Source organism: Ochotona curzoniae, unplaced genomic scaffold (genome assembly GCF_017591425.1).
Source record: "Ochotona curzoniae isolate NIBS_2020 unplaced genomic scaffold, NIBS_Ocur_1.0 contig_883, whole genome shotgun sequence".
NCBI lineage: Eukaryota > Metazoa > Chordata > Mammalia > Lagomorpha > Ochotonidae > Ochotona > Ochotona curzoniae.
In genome coordinates, this window is record NW_024466599.1 from 21,475,539 (window position 1) to 21,496,666 (window position 21,128).

At 39.1% G+C, this 21,128-nt stretch overlaps 1 protein-coding gene across 1 annotated transcript in view; it reads left to right on the forward strand.

Moving 5' to 3' along the window:
• The window catches only part of LCLAT1 (lysocardiolipin acyltransferase 1), a 141,186-nt gene that overhangs the window by 79,814 nt on the left and 40,244 nt on the right, over nt 1–21,128 (forward strand). Inside the window, exon 6 of the mRNA XM_040993021.1 lies at nt 2,662–2,778. Within this exon, the coding sequence (XP_040848955.1) occupies nt 2,662–2,778 (117 nt within the window). The remainder of the gene's footprint in view (nt 1–2,661; nt 2,779–21,128) is intronic.

A 21,128-nucleotide genomic window follows, 5' to 3' on the forward strand; every position in this document is an offset into this window, starting at 1 on the left:
AGTGCTCTAGTTTTGGCCTGCTTCTTTTAGGTTATTTGGGTATCTCAAAAAGTTCATGAAAAAAATGGATTAAGTTTATTTTGGTGCAAATTTTTTTTTTTGAAATTCAGGTGTAATTTTTTGATAGTGTTCATTCTGTGGACTTTTTAGGTAAAATATTATGCATTTTATAAATTTAACAGTGTAATAAAGAGCTTTTAACCCCATTTTTTCTGTGAGCTTTTAAACATATTTTCATATTCATAGCTAGAATGATTAAAATTTATTTAAGGAATTGACTCTTGGGATTGTAGGGTTTTGTCAAGTCCACACTCTACAGGGTAGGCTTGCACGGTGGAGATTCAAAGGAGGGGTGCAATTTGAGACTGGAGGCATCTTTTCTTCTTTCTGTTGAGGCCTTCAATGTATTGAATAGTGCCACCCACTTTGTAATCTGCTTTACTCAATCTAGTGATTTAAACAGTCACGTTAAAGAAATACCTTCATAGAGACACTGAGAATGTCTGACCATGTACCTGGGTACTATGACCCCTTCCCATGGACATGTATAATTGGCATACTTTGATGCTGAGCTGCATTTCCTTGATTTGGAAAGAAAAGCTTTTTCTAGGTTTTAACTATACCAGCATTTCGTTTAATATTGGTACCTGCAGCTTTCTATGCTAAACAAAGCTTTAATTTCATGAAGTGTACATTCTATGAAGAAAGGCAGATAAAAACCAGGAAGATAACATTAGATAGTTCTAAGTGCTTTGCAGAGAAATAAGATGAGGTATGGAGCTAGAGGAAAAAAAGTAGGGGTAAGGTGCTATTTTATACAGGGTGGTTAGATGGCCTATGTAGTAAGTTTATTTTTACGTAGGGGCTAATAAAGCACAAGCTGTGAGGCTGTGTGTGTAAAAGGCACAGGTGAGGATGTGCTGTGAGGCGCATTGCAGAGCAGACTGAAGAGTAGGAAGTGACAACGCATCACTGTGGCGTCTCTTGGTTTCCCAACCCGTTGACAGCCCTGTGACACTAATCTGTACACGGTCTTGTGGTCTCAAACCCAGAATATTCCTCTAGGTGTGAGAGAAGTTTTGGAACTGTTCATGTTTAGGAGGCGCCTTTACTTTTCATTTACTGGGGGTCTCTGGGCTTTTTATTCAGTTCTTTATATATTAGAGGGATCGACTCTTCTCAGATTCATTTTCTCTATTACAGAAATGTTGTAACATTGACTAACAGGAATATTCCTTGAATATTTTGTTATGTGGACTGTATCAATGGTTTCTGGAGGATTTGAGGAACCCAGTCATCTTAAATTTACTCCTGGGAAAGTTGCTGTTATTCCAAATGTTTTTTTCAGAAAAGGAAAGTTTTGAGAATAATTTCATTAATTTACAAAGAGGAATTGAATCTTTCTTTAGAGTTGGAGTAATAATCTGTGAGTTTCAGGATGCAGCTGAGGATTGCAGATTCTAACATCTGCTGTCATCAGGAAGAATTTCATGATCTCTCCCAGCAGTGGAGGCCACATTTCTGAGCACTTTGCTTTTGCCAAATGTATTTGCTGAATAATGAGTTTGGTTCTTCTTGGAACTTGTAAAGTTACCTCATGGAATGGAAAAATAAGTTTTTGCCAATAACTGGAACATATACTTGACTCTGTATTCAGCCAAACCATGTTCAGATGTTTGTACATGATGTGCTAATCGTGTGCCCATCTGTTGTGGTGGGGTTTTGGTCAGTAACGTTAGCATGCCCTGTGCTTGAGCAGGACAAAAATTTCACTTTGCATTGGAGGCCTAAATTATTGGGTTAAAAATGTTGCTCTGATATGTTAGATTGCTAGTTATTTCTTCTTGATGTCTGCATTCTTATATTTTGTTAGTTTTTTGTTTTATTAGGATTTTATATTTTAGTATATGAGAAGTATATCATGGAAATTTTCATTGATTATTGTACTTCAGTTTTTATTGCATATTGACTTTTCTGTAAAACCATTTGAACAATTTTAAAGATTTGGATACAAATTCCAGAAAACGGCTATAAAATGTATTAAAAATACCTTATTGTAAAAATTTTTAAATTCCCATAAGTAGGTATAGGATTGTTGTAAGGGCATCTAAAGTATTTGTGTCTTCTCAATTCCGTATTCTTGTTCACAGAACAGTTTAGTGCTATCTTTATAGTTTTTTTTAAAAGAAAATATTCTGGGCTGGCATGATGGCTCAGTTGGCCCATCCTCTGTTTGCAAGCATCAGCATCCCATATGTCATTTTTATTTATAAACATAAGTAAATTTTTTTTTAAAAAAAGATTATTTTATTTATTGGAAAGGCAGTTACAGAGAGAAGGGGTCATACCTTCCCAGGTGACCACAGTGTCTGGGATGACCCAGGCCAGGAGCCAGGGACTTCTTCTGGGTTTTACACGTGGATATAGGGCCCAAGGACAAGGACCTTCCGCTTTCCTTTTTGTAGGGAGCTGGATTGAAAGCAAGGCATCCATGACTTGAACCGGTGCTCTTATGGGATGCCACCACTGCAGGCAATAGATTGACTTGCTAGGCTACAGTGCCAGCCACTTAATTGCCATCTTTATCAAAAACAGCCTGTACTAATTTTCTCCCCTCATGTCTCTATTTTGTGATATCTAAAGAGCTTTTGTTTTGTTCAGAAAATAGCAAGGCTCGAAGTAATGATTTTGCCGAAAAGAATGGACTTCAGAAGTATGAGTATGTCTTACATCCCAGAACTACGGGCTTTACTTTTGTGGTGGACCGTCTGAGAGAAGGTGAGCATTCATTTCAGAATGTGCATATTGATAAAGTAACAGCAATTACTAAACTTTACAGCCCTCTGAAATTCATAGTGAATGTTTTCATGCTTGATTACGATACTGTATTTTAAGTCAACCCACGTACTAAAAGGTGATACATATGCTATCATTGTTAAAGACAATTTATTTTCCCTTTTGAAAACCATAGACTATAACATATAATCAATGTAATTCCATTAAAAAGTATCTCAGTGGCAAAGCTGTCTAAATATCTTATCACTTATAATACCCATGTAGTTGGCTTTTAGAGTTTGAGAATAAATCATTTTATTCATTATTATAATTCTCTGCAGTTTAAAAAAAACTTTGCATTCATTATTTCACTGAAGTAACTCTTGTTGATCAAAAGGCAAGGTAGTGCTAGCTCCACGTTACAGCGGATAGAATAGACATCCAAAGTGCAGGAGAAGAGCTTCATTTGCATACTTTCCAGTTTGTATCTCATACTGCTGCCTCCACTTCTCTTTTGGGCTGTGTCCATTCACGGGTATATGGAGAACAAGGATATTCTGTTGATAATATCTCTCTCACTAAAATGTTTTAATTTTGGCATTTTGGTAATTTAAGAAAAACTGCTTGTACTTTTATTATAACTGCATTATGTACATGTTTCTGTCCATCACTGTCTCCACACCAGTAAAAAAAGGGAATTCTGCAAAAATAATGCCCAAGTGTTAATTTTACTGCACAATTTGAAAGCCAGTCATCTAGCAGAGGAATCTTGTTGATACTGTTTTTGCTCTCCACTGTGATTTCTAACACATGGTGACATCTGGGACAAATTGTCACTTTTTTCTGGTAATTATACCTTTTTCTAAAACTGCCTGTGCCTAGTGCTGAAAGATTTAGAAAAGGTTTTTAGTGGCCGTTCTTTCCCTATATGGGATAATAGTGTTCCTTTAGACTTTTAATGTACTTTCAAATATAACTACCACATTGAAGCATCCTTACTACTAAATATTCATGATTTTAAAGAAATGTACACAGTCCAAAATACCTTGATATGGTAAACTAAAATTAGTGTCTCAGTTAGTTTGTTTTGCTCTTGAAATTGTGTAGTTGTACTTAACATGACAGACTTGGAGGACTACAGAGAGCACCTGTCCACTCCTGTGAGTGTGTAGAGAGCCATTCTGTGTGCTGTGCAGTAGAGGCACCACGACCTTGGGATGGTGATGGTGCTTTTTTTCTCTTTTCTTTTTGTTAATGTTTTACAGTTTACTGTGACGTCTAGTTTGGATTCATCTGTCTTATCAATATTTTCCAATTTTAATAATGTCTTCAAAGGTATTCTTTGATATTATAGAATACATTCATTTAGTGAAATTCTTTGATAACAAAAATATGCCTTTAGAATACATCTTTCATTATGAAAAGTTTTTGAAGTGTAGGCAGGATAACAGATTATTGTGCGGTGGATAAGGATGTATCTTGAGCTCTCTCTTCTGAACTCAAGGAAATATTTTAGTTACGAAGTAAGTTGTAACTTTGAGGACTGTGTATTACTTAGTCTTTATGTTATGAGTCAGCAACAATAATAAGTGATTTTTCTTGCTGGGATGGGCAACTGGTTATCTCCTGCTTATCAGTAGAGACAGAAATACACACATACATACACATGCATGCACATGTGTGCACGCAAAGCAGAGGTGGGGTAGAGAGAGAAGGAGAGAGAGGGGTTCAGTTTTCTTTAGTTAGAAAAATGCAATTACATAATTCCATGTATTTCAGATAGAAACATACAATGTGACTTAAGTACTACAAGAATAAAAACAGGAAACAGAATGATAGCTGCATTAACGACAGCAGTTAACATTGAGTATTTGCTAAATACCTGAATTATGACCAATATTCTTAACAGTTGTTATTTACAGCTCTTCACTGTAGTTATTATTAATATTTAATTCATAATGCAAAACCAAAGCATAAATTGAGGTGAAAAACCTCATCACTTATTGGAGTTACTAAATAACCCATGGTCTTTCATGTGTACCTTGTTGTCTCTTGTATTTTAATAATACGATTTTAGATAATAAAGTCTGCAAATTGTAAGGCACCTTTATAACAATGGTGGACAGGATAATTTTCTCCAAGAAAGAATTTAAAAGAAAAAATTTTTTTCCAAGATGGCCAAATAAAGATATTTGCCTCCATAGAGAAACAACAAAGCCAAAACCCCAAAATGTTGAATTTTGAGGTAAGTGTTCAAGGAAGATACAAACTGAATGGATAAAACAAAGCCATAACACTGTGCTGCCTACAGAAAACTCACTTCACCTGTAAAGGTACACAGACTGCAAATGGAAACCAGAACCAGCAGGAGAGGTTGTACTTTTAGGAGCTGTACAAATGAAATTTTAAGACAAAAACTGTAAAAAAGTGACAATGAAGATGACTATGTAATTATGAAAAGAGCAATAAAGCAATAATATATGATAATTATAAATACAAGAGGCAATAAGTTACAGGATATCAAAGTATTTAGTGTTATAAAGCAAACATTATTAGCTATGAAGGGAGAAATAAACTCCAGAGGGAGCCTTCAGTGCCCCACTTTTGTCCATGGACAGATCACTGAGACCAAAAACTAAAAACAGTTTTGAAAGGAAAATATCAGTTAAGCCATACTATAGACTGAATAAGCCTAGCAGACAATTGCAGGACATTCCAACCAATACCTGTAGAGTATATGTTCTTTTCATCAGCACATGGAGCATTATCTAGGATAGAGCATATAAAAACCCACAAATCAAGTTCAACAAACTCAGAAAAAAACTGAAAGCGCGTATCTTTTTTAACACAACAAGTAAAGCTAGAAACAACAAAGGAATATTTGTAAGTTATCTAAGTTTATGGAGATCAGACAGCTGCTCCTAAATGAGTGAGTCATCGAAGTCAATAGGGAAGACAAAAACTTCCTTGAACTAATGAAAGTGGAAATGCAATGTACTGAAAGTTAGCAGATGCAACAACAGCAGTGCTAAGCAGAATGTTTATGGCATTCATCACAAGCATCCAGAAATTAGAAGATACCAAATAAGTAACCTAACAATGTGTTATAAGGACCTAGGAAATGAGACCAAACCAGACCCAATGTTAGGAGGAGGAAATAATGATTAGGGCAGAAATAACTAATGTGGAAACTTTCAAAAGTCATTTGAAAAGGCAAAACTAAGCATTCAGTGAGACTAAGAGAAGCCTCAAATAAAGTCAGTGGTGAAAAAAGGAGATATTGACATTGAAACTGAAGAAATAAATGGATCATTAGTGATTAGTATACCAACAAATTGGGAAACAAAGAATGTACACATTCCTGGACCCATATAATTAAGGCAAAATTGAATCATGAAGATATTGAACACTTGAATAACACCAGTAATGAGGGTATAGCATGGTAGTGTAATGGCTAAAGTCCTCACCTTGTATGTGCTGGGATCCATATGGGCCCTGGCTTGTATCCCAGCTGCTCCACTTTCCTTCTTGCTTCCTGCTTTTGGCCTGGAAAAGCAGTAGAGGTGAGCCCAAAGTGTTGGGACCCTGTACCCACGTGGGAGACCCAGAAGAAGCTCCCGGCTTCTGTTGGGCTCAACATCAGTCATTGCGGCCACTTGGGAAGTGATCCAGTGGATGGAAGATCTTTCTGTCTCTCCTCTCTGTATATCTGACTTTCCAATAAAAACGAATAAATTTTTCTTTAAAGGAATCAGCATTAGATTAACTCCTAGTGTGAATATTCCATGAAAACCTAGGATTCGATCCAGAAGGCTCCACTGCTGTATTTTGCTTGACTTTAAGGAGGAATAGCACCAGTTCTTTTCACGCTGTTCCAAAAAATTGAAATGGAAAGGATCTTTTCAGGCTTACTGTGCTGGGTTCAGCAGTACCTTGATTTTAAAGCCAGTTGGGCACAGCGGCCACAAAAGAACAGTCTAGACCAGTATCTCTGATGAACACTGATGCAAAATTTCTCATCCAGATTACTAGCAAATTCAGTCCCATAGCACATCCAAAAGATCCTTCGGCTTAACTGTGTGATTTAACATCAATACATCACATCAACATCATTTAATAAAATTTACCATCTATTGATGAAAATTGAACAGAGTTAGATGTAGAAGGAAAATATCAACCTATATGGTCTTCATTAAGACTGCAAATGACAACCCCACAACCAGCATCATTTTGAATGGGGAAGAGCTGAAAGCATTTTCTCTAAGATATGGAACCAGACAAGGATGTTGATTCCTAACATTCTTATTCAGTATAGCACTAGAATGTGCCAGAGCAGTTAGACAAGAGAAGGAAAGGCTTTTGATCACCACATCCTATTGATACTGCCAGGGAGACATCTCCAGACATCCCACTTTCTGTAGTGACCTTGTTCGTTTTCCTTGTCAATCTTTCTGGCTTTCTTACTGTTTCATTAGATAACCATCAATTATAGTAATGTAAACATATATATGTTGGTTTAGAAAATGTTTCTTGAAAACCTATTTCCTTGAGAATTGTAAGGTTTAGAAAACCCAGTTATAAAGCAGTGCTGTAAGAGATGTGAACAATAGGTCCCCTAAAGACATAAGAGGAGATCTTCATCTATAGTTACACGGAAGGGTTGATATGAGAATTCAAGAATAGACATTTTCCCAGAAGAAAAGATGTTTAAGCATTTTTTGTTACTTCCCAATTTCTTGATTAAGACCTTGTAATATGGTTCTCATCTTCTTTTTAAATTTCACTATTTAGAATCCCCTTCATGCAAGGTGAGCTAAAGTATTTGAATTAATTGATCATTTTTAACTATGTCTTAAGCTTTCTTAATTTTGCCCCTGGTTGTGTCTGTGCAGGCTGAAACCAGGAATGTGTTTTTCTCTCTTTCACCTCCAAGTACTATTTATTCTTCCACTAAGAGTCTGCTTCCCAGAGTTTCCAGTGACAGTTGACTGGACTAACTTCTCTAATAGCCCAATAGACCTTTTTAAATAGCTGCCTGAATACATTTTACCTCTTCCTAAAAGGGCAGTAAAAGCTATGTCACGTAGATCATTAGGGACAGAGATTTTATGTCTTAATCCAAGGGCCTCCTTTCTACCTTTATCTTATTTCTGCTTAGAGCAACATTTGACAGTGTTGATTCTTCTTCCTAGACAGTTTCTCTTCAGTTTTTGTTTCTCTTTGTTTCTTTGGCTACGTCTAAGATTCTGATCCAGGTTCTTCTCTGTCCATGGCTTGAGTGTCTGTGTTCCTCATAAGGCTCCCCAGAGGCTGTTGGCTTATTATCCACGTACTGATGCTTTCTAGGTGTCATTCCAGAAGGTCTCCCCCTGCCGCCCCATTCTTTTTATGGGAGGGCATACGATTTGTTTTCATTGGAAAGGCAGATGTATCAAGAGAAGGAGAGACTGAGAGAAAGATCTTTTGCCACTGATTCACTCCACAAATGGCCTCAATGGCTGGAACTGAGCCAGGAGCTTCTTCCAGATCTCCTGCATGGGTATCGGGTCCCAAGGACTTGGGCCATCCTCTGCTGCTTTCTCAGGCCACAGACAGAGAGCTAGTAGGGAGAAGTGTAGCAGCTGGGACATGAACCAGTGTCCTTATGGGATGCCGTGCTTGGAGATGGAAGATTAGATGGTTTAGCCATTGTACCCCTCTCAAGAAGTCTGTTCTGAGTTCAGGGCTTTATGTGTATCCTTTGCCACTTGGCGATCCTACAGGCACTTCTGCTTCAGTGTGTTCATATCCTGAATGGAACTTGTCAGTTCTTCCTCAACTGCTATCCTCCTCTATTCCCACATGTGATACTGATGATAATGCCTAAAGTTCATTGTGTCCTTATGTGCCAGGAGTATTCTAAGCAATTCACGTGAATTAGTTCATGTAATTCTGGTCATTCTATGGATAAGGACACTGAGGAATAGTGAAGTTGAACAACTAGTCCAAGATTACTTAGCTTTTAAATGGCAGATCTGGGAGTCTGGCTGCACAGCTTTTGCCTAAGGATTGTGTATCATTAATTCCATTGCCAAGCTAGAAGCCTGGGAGGCATTCTTGCCTTACCCCCTCTGCCTTTCTTATATACAGTGGAATCCCAAGGAAGCCTTATTATTCTGCTTGGATATCTCTTTCAAACCAATCCTTTCCTTGGTATTCACCCTGCCATCCTGATCTGGGCTTCTTTTTGTGTTTCCACTTAATTATCGAACACCTGTTCAACTGCCTCCATAACACTGATCCTTTCTTCATGCTATAATGGAGCATCAGGCCTTTTCCAAATTGAGGGTGGCAGCATGCCAAGTTAAGTACTCAGGCTCTGTAGTTGAAAGATGTGGTAGGAATCAGGGCTTTGTGAGGTTTAGCAACGTGATTGGAGAGGTCGCTTTTCTTCAGTGAGGCCCAGCTTCATCGCCTGGAAAATAAGAATTGTGATAGTACTTAGTGTACAGGCCCTTACAGAACCCTGATGGAGACTTTGTGAAGTCATGCTCAAAAAAGCTGTTAGCATAGAATCTAGAGTTTAGGAAGTGCAAATATGCCTTGGAAGTTTCTAGCAGAAATCTTTCCTAGGTTTTACAGTGCTCCAAGAACACACACACTCTTTAACATGATTTACTGCATTCCCTCTGGCCTTATCTTCCGTCTTCCCAGGGGTAGGGTTTGTTTGAGCTTCAGTGAAATGCTTGACACAGCTCCCTGAGCTTTCTGCACTGGAATGTAGCTCCTCCTCTGCCTGTAGCTCTTCCTTTAGACAGTCCGTTTAGGAAGCCTTCCCAGCTCTCCTGGGTTTGGTTAGTAGCATTCCCTGTATGAATGCTTTCCTGCTACACTGACTATATATAAAATCCTTTTATCACTTTGTAGGTTGTCTGCTTTACCCATTGACTCTGTTTCCAGACCATGAAAAGCTAACTCATTGTTTCTCCTCTAGGCTTTAGCACAGTTGCCTAGGATGTAAAGAATAACTCTTCAGGAAGGGGAGGGCTGAGGGCTAGGATGGGATGGGGTGGTGGTGTGTTTGTGTTGTTTTCCCTCTAGGCTTCAACAGTTGTCTAGGATGTAAGGAATAACTCTCTGGCAGGGGTGTGTGTGTGCATATGTGTGTGTGTGTGTGTCTGTCTGTCTGTGTCTTAGCCAGTCAGCCAATCAGTGAGATTTTGTATCCTGCTATGTTTAAATTCAAAGTGGCTAACATCAATATGTATGATTAAAATAATGACTCCAAAACAAGAATAAGAAAATAGCACAAGGCAAACTAAAGAAAAATACTAAAAATTATGCGTGAGGATAGTATGCAAACAGTATTATTCAGTTCTGTAGTTCTGCAATATGGATTCAGAAATTGTTTCTGAGCTTTCTTACAGGAAGATGAATGGTATCATTGATGAGATATCTGATTAGAGAAAATGGCATGCTCAGAAGACATATTTCTAAAGGTTTTGCAAGAAGTGTCTTCCTGGTTCTTTACAAAGAGGACAGTATGCATTGTTATGACTGAGGTGCTCAACAACATCTTTATTAGTAAAAATATAACAAAATGTGTAGTCTGCTCCACATAGCCCTATGGGATTCATCCATGCTGACTGATGGCATAATTAGGAAGAGCTGTCTCCTAAAAGGACCAAACACTGGGGCTGTCAGGATTTAGAGCATATGTCCTTCAGAGCATTCTCGGTAAATCAGGTCTCCCTCACTGAGACCTGTGTGTCAGCTCACTTGGAGTTGGATTGTTCTTTGTAAAGCATTTTGCATCATAAGTACATAGTCAGGGCTTCAGTAGTGAAGTGGAGTTGTGAGCAGGATTCTCCTGGGGAGTTAGAAGATGGGTGATATCTAAATTAAAAGGCCTCTCTGCCTCCGAATGGAGACTGGCCAATATGCTTCTTAGGAAATATTGGTACTTCTGGGTGTTTGTTTTTTGTTTTTTGTTTTTTTACAATTATTAGCAGATACTTAGGAAAAAATTGCCCTGTGTTCATAAACTATTTCTGTAGTTCTGTGAACCATCATAAATGTCTACTGCTTGTGAAAGTTCTGCCTGGGTTATGATAGCAGGTCTTATGATACCATTAATGAAAATTCCCAAAAGATAGTTTGTTATTAGCTTGAAGATTCTCATTTTCTTGGAAAAATTAAAAATATTTGTTGTATTTACTCATTGAAAAGTCTTGTCTGCACCTAAAGATTAGTGTCCTGTTATATTATTAAGAGTAACACATTGAAAAATGCTGACTGATGACTGACATTTACAAAATGTGTTTATCTTAAAAATAGGAATTGTGGAAGAAGCTTTTATAAGTAAATTTTGTGGAACCACCTTTGAGTGATAACTTTTTGTAGACTGTTTACTGGCCAGAAAGCATATTGTTACATACATTGGAGTTTTCTCTCAGGGGCAGAAGTGTGAGGGAAGCAGTGAGATCAGAGGAGGCAGGAAACAAGGCCGCCACCTGAGGCAGGTGAACAGTGAATGTTCGTGGCCTCAGAACGTTTTTGAAACAAGATGGGTGAGCATTTCAGGCGTGCATCCAAAATGTATATAACAATACACTTCAGCTTCCTGTTCATATGAAAATCAAAATTTATTTCCAATGAGTTGAAATTTTGACTGGAGTCTGAACACTGTGGACCCATGAATTCAGAAATTCATCTTAACAGGAGCTTATGCCTGCTTTTGGTTTTCATTGTGAAAGTATTGTATTTCTTTTTTGGGTTTGTCCAAAAAAGGTTTCCATTATTTCGCCTTTACTCTGGACGTGTATCCGTTTCATTATTTAACGGCTATACCTTCTCCCTTTTAGCTTTATAGCTTTTTTGTTTGTTTATTTAAAATATTTTTTTGGCATCTTTTCCAGTTAGGACCTTTTCTTACATTGAATAAAGAATGTTTATTTTGACTATTGCAGAATAATATAAAACATTACTAACCTTTCTGGTATACGTATACAAACCAAGTTCATGTGCCTTCATTTTAAAAAAAAGTCCTCATTGAAATAGGTGGGCAAGAGCCTCACAGTTAGGATGCTGGTGTTGAGTGTCAGAGCGCCTGGTTGAATACCTGGCTTTGCTTCTGACTCTGTCTTCCAACCAATGCATAGTCTGGGAGGGAGGCAGTGGGGATGGCTCAGGTAACTGGGTTCTTGAATCTCATGTGGAGACCTGGATTGAACTTCTGGCTGCTTGCAGGGGGGCACTGCAAACATTTGGGAATTGAATCCACAAATGGTGATACATGTGCTCTTTCTCTCAAGTAATTTTTAAATATCAATTAAAAATAAAAATCCTGAAAATTATCAGAGTGGTTCTGTAAATGAATCTAGATAGATTATATGTTATATAAAATTATATATATAAATATATATTGTTATGTTACATGTTGTCACATAGATTCTATGTACTTAGCACCTAACTTTCCATAGCACCCAAATTCACTTTGTCCTACAGTGTCAACTGAGCAAAATTAATTCTAGTACAGTTACCTTAAGCCCATGCTGTAACTAATCTCCTATGTATGTACTGTACATAGCCTCTGTACCCTGTAGTATATGTTGAAGGATGTCAGGAGTTTTTGGATCCATCTGCCTTCTCCTAGCAAGGTTACCAAGCAAATAAAGTGTATATGTCCTCAATGACTCCATTGCTTCCCAACAAGAATACTATAATTGGCCACATAGAATAAATCCCAAGGATTCTTCTACTAGTGAGAAAGATGGTGAATGCCTATTTTAATTTTGTGAATATTGGCCAGTCAATACCGATAATTTCTTCTGTTCTACTCATCTCTTTGTCATACGGCATAGCAATTAAGTGAGAAATTTAACTAATAATTTGTATTGGTTCTTTAATCTTTATTTTGTAAAGGACTTCTTTTATTTATAACCTGTTAAATTATAATGAGCTAACAAGCAGCAGTATATACTGGGGTCTCTTCATTCTGCTGTTTTACTTTTAAAATTTTTTGTTTGTTTGAAAGCGCAGGGCCCAGTGTGACAGCCTAGTGGCTAAGGTCCTCACCTCACATGCACCAGGATCCCATATGGGCATCTTTTCCAATCCTGGTGGCCTCACATCCCATCCAGCTCCATGCTTGTGGCCTGGGAAAACAGTCTAGGATGACTCAAAGCCTTGGGAGACCCGGAAGAAGCTCCAGGCTCCTGGCTTCAGATTGGCTCAATGTTGTCCTTTATGGCCACTTGGGGAGTGAATCAGTGGACGGAAGATCTTTCTGTCTCTCCTCCTCCCTGTATATCTGATATTCCAACAACAACAAAAAATTTTTTTAAAGAAAATCAGTGCTACAGAGAGAGGGAGAGATAAATAGAGAGGTTTCAACTGCTGGTTTTCTGCTATATGGTTATCATAGCAGGGGATGGGCCAGGCTGAAGCCAGGAGTTAGGGGGCCCAGCTACTTAGGCCGTCTTTCACTGCTTTTCCCAGGCCACCAGCAGAAAGCTGGAGTGGAAGAGCATGGGACACAGACCAGCATTCATGTGGGATGCCAGTGTTGCAAATGGCAATTTACCCAATACACCACAATGGCGACACTGATGATTTACTTAAAAAATAACTTAAATCACTTGATAGCAAGCTTCATTTCTGACTACCTGAAGTTCTTGGTGATTTATAGTGGCATTGAACTTTGTTTAGATGGGTGTCTATCCTCTTAGGTTGCAGATCTGAGTCCATTAAACTAGCATTCCTCATGCTAGACTATAAACTGTTGCTATTTTGCGTTCTTCTAAGTGTGATTTAATTGAAGGCCTATCATCTAGGCCATTCTCCTTGCAAATGCTAAGGTCCCATATGGGTGCCAGTTCATGTCCTGGCTGTTCCACTTCCCAGCAAGGGGAGTGCCCTGAGTACTCATGGTCTGTAATCTATAGTGGTCAAAAAGGAATGGAAGATTTTGAGGGATGGTAAATGTTGAATTGTTAAAAAATTGGGAGAGTCCTGTTAGAATTAGCTATCATGTAACAGTGGACACTGGCCTGCTTGGAGTCAGCAGCACATTAGAGATGTGCCCTCATACAGTCTTCACTTCTAACGAAGTAGAAAAGAAATCAGAAGTAGTGGGAGCTGTGAGATAGTATTTATGACTATAAATATTTCAAGATTGATGAATAAATTTGTTCCTTTCTTAGTATTCCTAAAGAGTTTATTACCTTCCTAAGGAGTTTGGTTACTTATTTTCTTCTTTTTTTTTTTTTTTTGAGATTGATTTATTTTTGTTACAAAGTCAGATATACAGAGAGGAAGATCTTCTGTCCAATGATTCACTTCCCAAGTGAGCACAATGGCTGGTGCTGTGCCGATCCGGAGCCAGGAGCCAGGACTTCCTCTGGGTCTCCCTCACGGGTACAGGGTCCTAAAGCATTGGGCCATCCTCGACTGCTTTCCCAGGCCAGAAGCAGGGAGCTGGATGGGAAGTGGAGCTGCCGGGATTAGAACCGGTGCCCATATGGGATGTCAGCATTGCAAATGGCAGCTTTAAAGCCCCTGGAGATGAGTATTTTTTTTTAAAAGAATTATTTTATTTTTATTACAAAAGGCAGATATACAGAGAGGAGGAGAGACAGAGAGGAAGATCTTCCATCCGATGATTTACTCCCCAAATGACTGCAACGGTTGGTGCTGCGCCGTTCCAAAGCTGGGAATCAGGAACCTCTTCCGGGTCCCCCACATGGGTGCAGGGTCCCATGGCTTTGGGCCGTCCTCGACTGCTTTCCCAGGCCAGAAGCAGCGAGCTGGATGGGAAGTGGAGTTGCTGGGATTATAACCGGCGCCCATATAGGATCCCGGTGTGTTCAAGGCGAAGACTTTAGCCACTAGGCCACGCTGCTGGGCCCGAGATGAGTATTTTTAAAGCTTGAGATTAAATAGAGGAAAAGTGGAAGATGAAACGGATTAATGATGGGTCTATTTTTTTCTGAGAAATGAGGAAGGGGTAGGAAGAGAAACAAAGTTAACAGAATTCCTCATTTTCTGAGGCAGGAGGCAAGGTCTGGGGTCTGGGAGGCCAGAAAGGGAGAGATGCTCTGTTGGAAGGCTCCATCTCTGACAGATAAGAGGTTGAATTCGGTAATCCAGTGATGGTAGGGAGTGAGTGAGGGAGGGAGTAGAGATGACTAGTGAGAGTTAGATAGTTGCTGCACAAAAGAAAAGAGCAAAGGCAGCTGACAGAAGCCACGTTGTATTGCTGAGCTGCAGATCCAGTCTGAGCTCAAACTCCACTCTGAGCTCCATGTGAAGGGGTTTGACATTGTGCCACTCTGGCCTGAGCTTTTCCATGTGTGCAGTGCTCTCATTCTGCTTTTGACCAGCCATCTGTTCTTTTGTGCCCCACCTAGGAACATTAGTTCTTCATCTCTTAGGCTAGAAATTCTTTGAGTACCTCCCTCTAACTCTGACCCAGTTTTCAGTAGTTGAACTACTCTTAATAATCATATAACTTGCAATTATGCCTATCATCTTTGCTAAATTGTAAATTCCTGTGATTTTGCAAGTGTTTGTGCTTCTCTCCTTTCCACTTTCCTCTGTCCTTACCTACCTAGCATCTGCCTCGTGCAGCGATGTGCTGTTGTCAGTAATACTGAATGAGTGAGTGAAGCGTATCCTCTGTTATCAAGTTGTTTAAGAGAGAGAGCCAACAGTGGCCTCTATAGGAAAGTAATGTTTGCCAAATTCTTTGCAACACCCACTAACTTGGAAAATATTTTATAGCTTTCTTTTCACAAAGCAAAGGAAGATATTGCTTTTGTAGATAGTCGTACTACCTTGGTGGCTCAAGATTGTATCAGTTGGAGAGCAGTGTTGTGGTGCAATAGGTTAAATTGCTGCCTGTGATGCTAGCATCCCAACCGCTGCTCTATTTCCAATCCAGTTCTCTGATAATACCTCTGGGAAGACAATGGAAGATGGCTCAAGTACTTGAATTCTTGCCTCCCCCATGGGAGATCTGGATGGAATTCCAGCAGCCTGGCTTCATCCTGGTGGCCCAGCCCCAGCTGCTGTGGGCAGTTAAGAGCATGAACCAACAGATATAAGCCTGCCTCCCTCTTTCTTTCTCTCTCTCTCTTTCTCTCTCTCTTTTTCTCTCTCTCTCTCTCTCTCTCTTTCTCTTTCTCGCCTACTCTCTCTGTTCTTTTCCCTCTTCCTCTCCTTCCCCCTCTCCCTCTATCTATAATTCTGCCTTTCAAATAAACACAACTTTGAAAAAACAGTTTTAATAGTTTGGCTTATTTGCATTCTCCTATAGGAGCTCATTCTCAGCACAACCTTTATTCTGTCCAACCTTGCTTATTTATACATCTTTCTCTGGCTGTTCTAATAGGCTGCTAGGACCATTATGTACCATACCTCCAAAGAATCTTCTTAAAATGTCTTCCTGTTAAGGCTTCCTTTTAAAATGTTGGTTCATTTCTCTCAGTGACTCACTGTGCTGTTGAAAGAACTTTGTGTACCAACTTCAGTACCTTATGCTGTTGACCTTACAAGGTTTGGCTAGGAGAGGAAAACTCAGGATAAAAACATCAAAGAGGCAGCAATTACAGGAAGTGTGAATGTTAGATGCCACAAAGTGTGATGGAGCATGCCTGAGAATGTTTAATGTTATGCAGCCGTAAGTCCCATTGGCTGAAGGCTCATAACATTTCCATAAATTGAAGCAGATTGCTATTCTGTTATAAAGGTCATCTTCTTTATGACTTCACAATTTTTAATAATTCAGATCTTTGTATTCTGCTGACTGTTTTTCTTTCCTATGAAGCAGTTCATTTTCTTTTCTATTCTCATTAGCTCTTGGTGGTTTTGTCCTAAGTGTTGGGCTGCACGAATTGAATTAGCCAACTGTTATAGCCAGCTATTTATTGGATATGAATTAAAAGGATTCTGACATTGTTAAAATAAAATTTAGTTTTTATATCTTGATTCACATGTACAGAACTGATTTGGCATTCATTTGATGACCTAAACCACGAGTTTTTCAGGTGCTTTCAGTGCTCCTTTTTGCCATTTTGGATATAGAGATCCAGATTACAGTTACTTCATTTCTATAAACTTCAACACTAAGGACTTGATTGTCTCACTGACATACCGTCCAAAGCTGATCTGCCTCACCACCATGGCAGTGTTGCTTCCTGATTGCCATCATCCCTACCCAAGTCCTAAAGGGCCTGCACTTGATTTTTTGTTTGTTTGTTTCAATGAACTGGTTTATCTGCATATACAAATATGTAGATTGCTGCGTCTCAACTCCTAGTGCAGTCTCTGGCATGATGATGCTAAAATATATACTTTCCCCTATGGGAGGGATGTTCAGAACAGATAGTATCCTCAACTGTCAGATTTGTCTGCTGACATTGTCCAGATCTTTCCAACAGTGTTAATTAGTGAAGGCCAGTGTATTATTAATAAAGTGGGTAGAATATAGAGAAAATAGAAGAAGAAATCTTGACAGGTTAGATGCCATAATTTCTGTGGTGGTCTCTACCAGTACTGTCAGATTTTCATCCACTTTATTTTTCAGACTCCTCAATCATGGTCCATATCTGGTATTTAATATTTTGTATGCTTAGCCACACAGAATCTTAGCTTTTTTTCTCCTCTGCTGAAATTATTATGTAAGAACATTTGAAATGGACAAGAAGCTGTTGTTCCTAGTTGTGCCCATCTCTTCTGTGAAGCCTTCTCCAGCTCTGCAGTTCCTATAGTAGCTTAACCATGGTTCTGTTAAGACACTTCAATTCTTATTGTAGTTTTGTGCATGAACCTCTCTTCTGCACTATTAGCATATTGGCTACCCTGCAGTTGATTTTTTTTTTTCTATCCTAAATGTATGTAGTCAGAAATACCTTTGTTGGTTAATAGTTACTGTTCCTATGAACCAACTCTGACCGGCTGATTGGCTTCAATATTAAGGAATGCTTCTTCGTGATTTTATAAACCCATTCAGACATGTGTCTGATACATAGAGATGCCACCATCTCTTTTAGATTTTGCTTATTTTTATTTGAAAGGTGATGTACAGAAAAGAGACAGACCTTCTGTCTGTTGATTCACTGACAAATGGCCACAGTGGCCAAAGGTGGGCTATCTGAAGCCAGGGGCCTCTTCTGGGTCTCCCATGTGGGTGCAAGGGCCTACAACTTGAGCCATCCTCCACTGCTTTTCCAGTCCATAAGCAGGGAGTTGGCTGGCTCAGATGTAGAGCAGCTGGAACACAAACCATTGACCCTATGGGATACTGGCACTGGATTAGCATGCTATGCCACTGTGCCGGCCCCCTGATCCCAGAGTCGAGTCTTAAGGGAAGGCTAAAAGATGCCACTGTTTTGTATGGTATAGAGTTTGAAGCCATTTGGCAATAGTCTGACAGTATTTTGAAAAGTTCCCTGTATTTCTTGCTATGATTCTTTGCTCTCTGTGTAAATAAATGGTCAGTGTGTTTTGTAAGTAGTAAAATATTCTATGTAGGTGTTGGTTCAGCTTAGGAAAAAGCTTTCCCTTATGGCAGTGAGTTCAGCTTTTAGTTTCTTAATGGCCATTGCCCTCTGTAATAATAGACTCCGTAAGAGCTGCCAGTACTCCAGATCCTGACATAAAGATCTTCAGTGAAACAATGAATATCTCCCCCATATTATTTAACACCTGTGATTTGAAAAATTAGAAGAGTTTGCAAAAGAAAGCCAATTTATGTCCTGATAGAAGCTGGTATTGTTCTGTTCAGAAAATTCTAGGCCACTTTAATGCACATGAATAAGGGTCAACTTTTAGATTCCAGAGTGTTTTCTTTTAAATAGGCAAGTTACTGTCTCCATAAGATACATAAGAAATAGTTGTGATCATCAAGGTGACAGGCTCATTTCTCAAAAACAATACTTCTGTGCACTCTGTTTGCCTCCCACCTCCATTTAAACAGCCCTGTCCTGCTCCGTTCCTCTCCCCCTTTGTTCTTTCCCACCCCTGAGTGGCATAAAACATTATCGTCTGATACTTTAAATCCACCTTTGACCTGCTTATCGCTTATCTTGGAGTTTTCAGGGGTTTGCCTTTTTTTGTTTGTTTTTGTTTTTGTTTTTTTGGCCTTTCGCCATCCATGTACAGCACCCTTTACTTTTCATCAGTCACCCAACCCTTGACTAGATCTTCTGCCTCAGCCTTTGTTTCACTGCAGAGCAGAGAACCAGCACCTGGCTCTGTCTCCCATTCACCCATGGTACTCTTAGGTACCTTCACATCTGCACATTAACCAGTTTCTACAGCTCCCCATTATCCATATTACTTTCTACTTAAGTCTTGGGTTTTTTTAGACTGTTCTACTTGTTGAGCTTTAAATATAAACATCTCTTTCTGCAAATGTAATTTCTTGTATTTTCAACTGTGAACTACTTGCCTTATAGTTGTTCTTGATTCTTTTAAGTTCTCTCTTCCTCTGATGTCCTTACACTCTTTTTCTGTATCATCTTCCTTCACTCTTCTCTCCCATCCAAGTTATATTCTCTGTGATAAACTCAATACCTTACTTGCATTGCCTATGGTACACACCTGACAGAGGTACATTTTTTTTAAGATTTGTTTTATTTATTTGAAAGACAAAGTTAGAAAAATCTTCCATTCCCCAAATGACTGTAATGGACAGGCTAAAGTCAGGAGCCAGGAGCCAGGAGCTTCTCCCGAGTCTCTAGGTATTCCAGCACGTGGGCCATTCTCCGCTGCTTTCCCAGGTAAATCAGCAGGGAGCTGGACTGAAAGCATATTGGAAGCCAAGATGTGAACCTGCACCCATCTGGGACGCCAGCATTTTATATGGCGATCTCACCCACTATGCCTTGGTGATGCAGCACCAGAGGTGTGTTTTTGGATGTTGGCAGCTGCTAAGCTTCCCTACGCTGTCTTTGGACTCTGCTAGACAAAATCCCCCAACCTTGCAGATTACTGTTACAATAAATTCTTGCTTGCTGTTTTATTTTTCTAAAACTACTGTAATGATTGTGAAATCAAGGTTTTCAGTAGAGTCCAGACTCCCTCTAACAGCTCTAGAAGAAGCCCTCCTTGCCTGTTCAGCTTCTGGGGCTTTTCTGCAGCCTCTTGTATTCCTGGGCCATGGTAGCACAGCTCCAGTCTCTTCCTCACATTCACAGGGCTTCTGCCCTATCTCTTGCTACTTCCCTTAAGGAGTCACTAAAGTGGGTTTAAAGCCTACTATAATCCAGTGTAAGCTCATGGTGAATTGAACTGATGATCACTTTTGAGGACATTCTAGTTCCAAATTAGGTCACATCCCACAGGCCAGAGTTTGGGAAACACTTATTTCATCTAGTTCAGTTACTGATCTCAGCAGGGCCCTTGGTGCTGTCTGGCTGTTTTCTGTTCCATTCTGTTTCCATAGCCAGGTTTTACATTCTCAGTGGTACCAGTTGTAAGCCTACTTCTCCCATTCTCACTCTCTAGGCTTTCCCTACCTTCCCTACCTTAAGTGTATCTTTAAGCTTTAGCTGATTTAACATTTAGTCTCACTTAAATGTCTTTAGTATTCAGGAAGAAAAAAAACATTAATAAGAAAATCTACTACACAATCACAAGGGTTCTTTCATTTAACCCATGCACTACCCACCTCTACTCCTACCCCTCTAACTCTCTAAATCTCCTTCAGATCCAAGCTTGTAGTTGTTGGCTCCCTGCCCCTAATCACAGGCTTATCCCCTAATTATTTCACAACCCACCCTAATCAGACCCCCATCTGCTGGATATCAGTGACCGTGAACAGTCTCTGGAATCCCAGACCTTGTCCCTTGCCTGTCACTACTCATGGCCCTGTTATGCATTCTCTTGCTCTGCCAACCCCTTCTGCTTTCAAAGTAGCTTAGGAAGAATGAGTAAAGAGGATAGAAGGAGACCACTTCAGACACTCCTCCTCCCTAAGTGGTGCTGATTTTCTGAGATTTCAGAAGCCTTTGATTCTCTCTGTTGATAAAACTTCTAGTCAATTTGTGGTTATTTAAACATGGTTTTTTTTTTTTTTATCATGTTGAAACTACAGAATGTAGCATCTTTCTCATGCAATTACTGTAACTTGAAAAATATTTTAGAAACTGTTATTGTAAAATTTCTCAAATGGAAAAGTACTCTAGGGTAATTTCAAATAAAATTAGCTGCATTAAATTTAATGATGTATTTTGAAATACAGAACTGAATATATTAAATTCATCTTTTGAAGTTCTGTAGTCAGATTTTCTTGCACTATAGTTTTTATATGTATAAAAATAGGCTCATTTTTGGATTTTGTTTTTAAATAGAATGGAATGGCAGAGTAA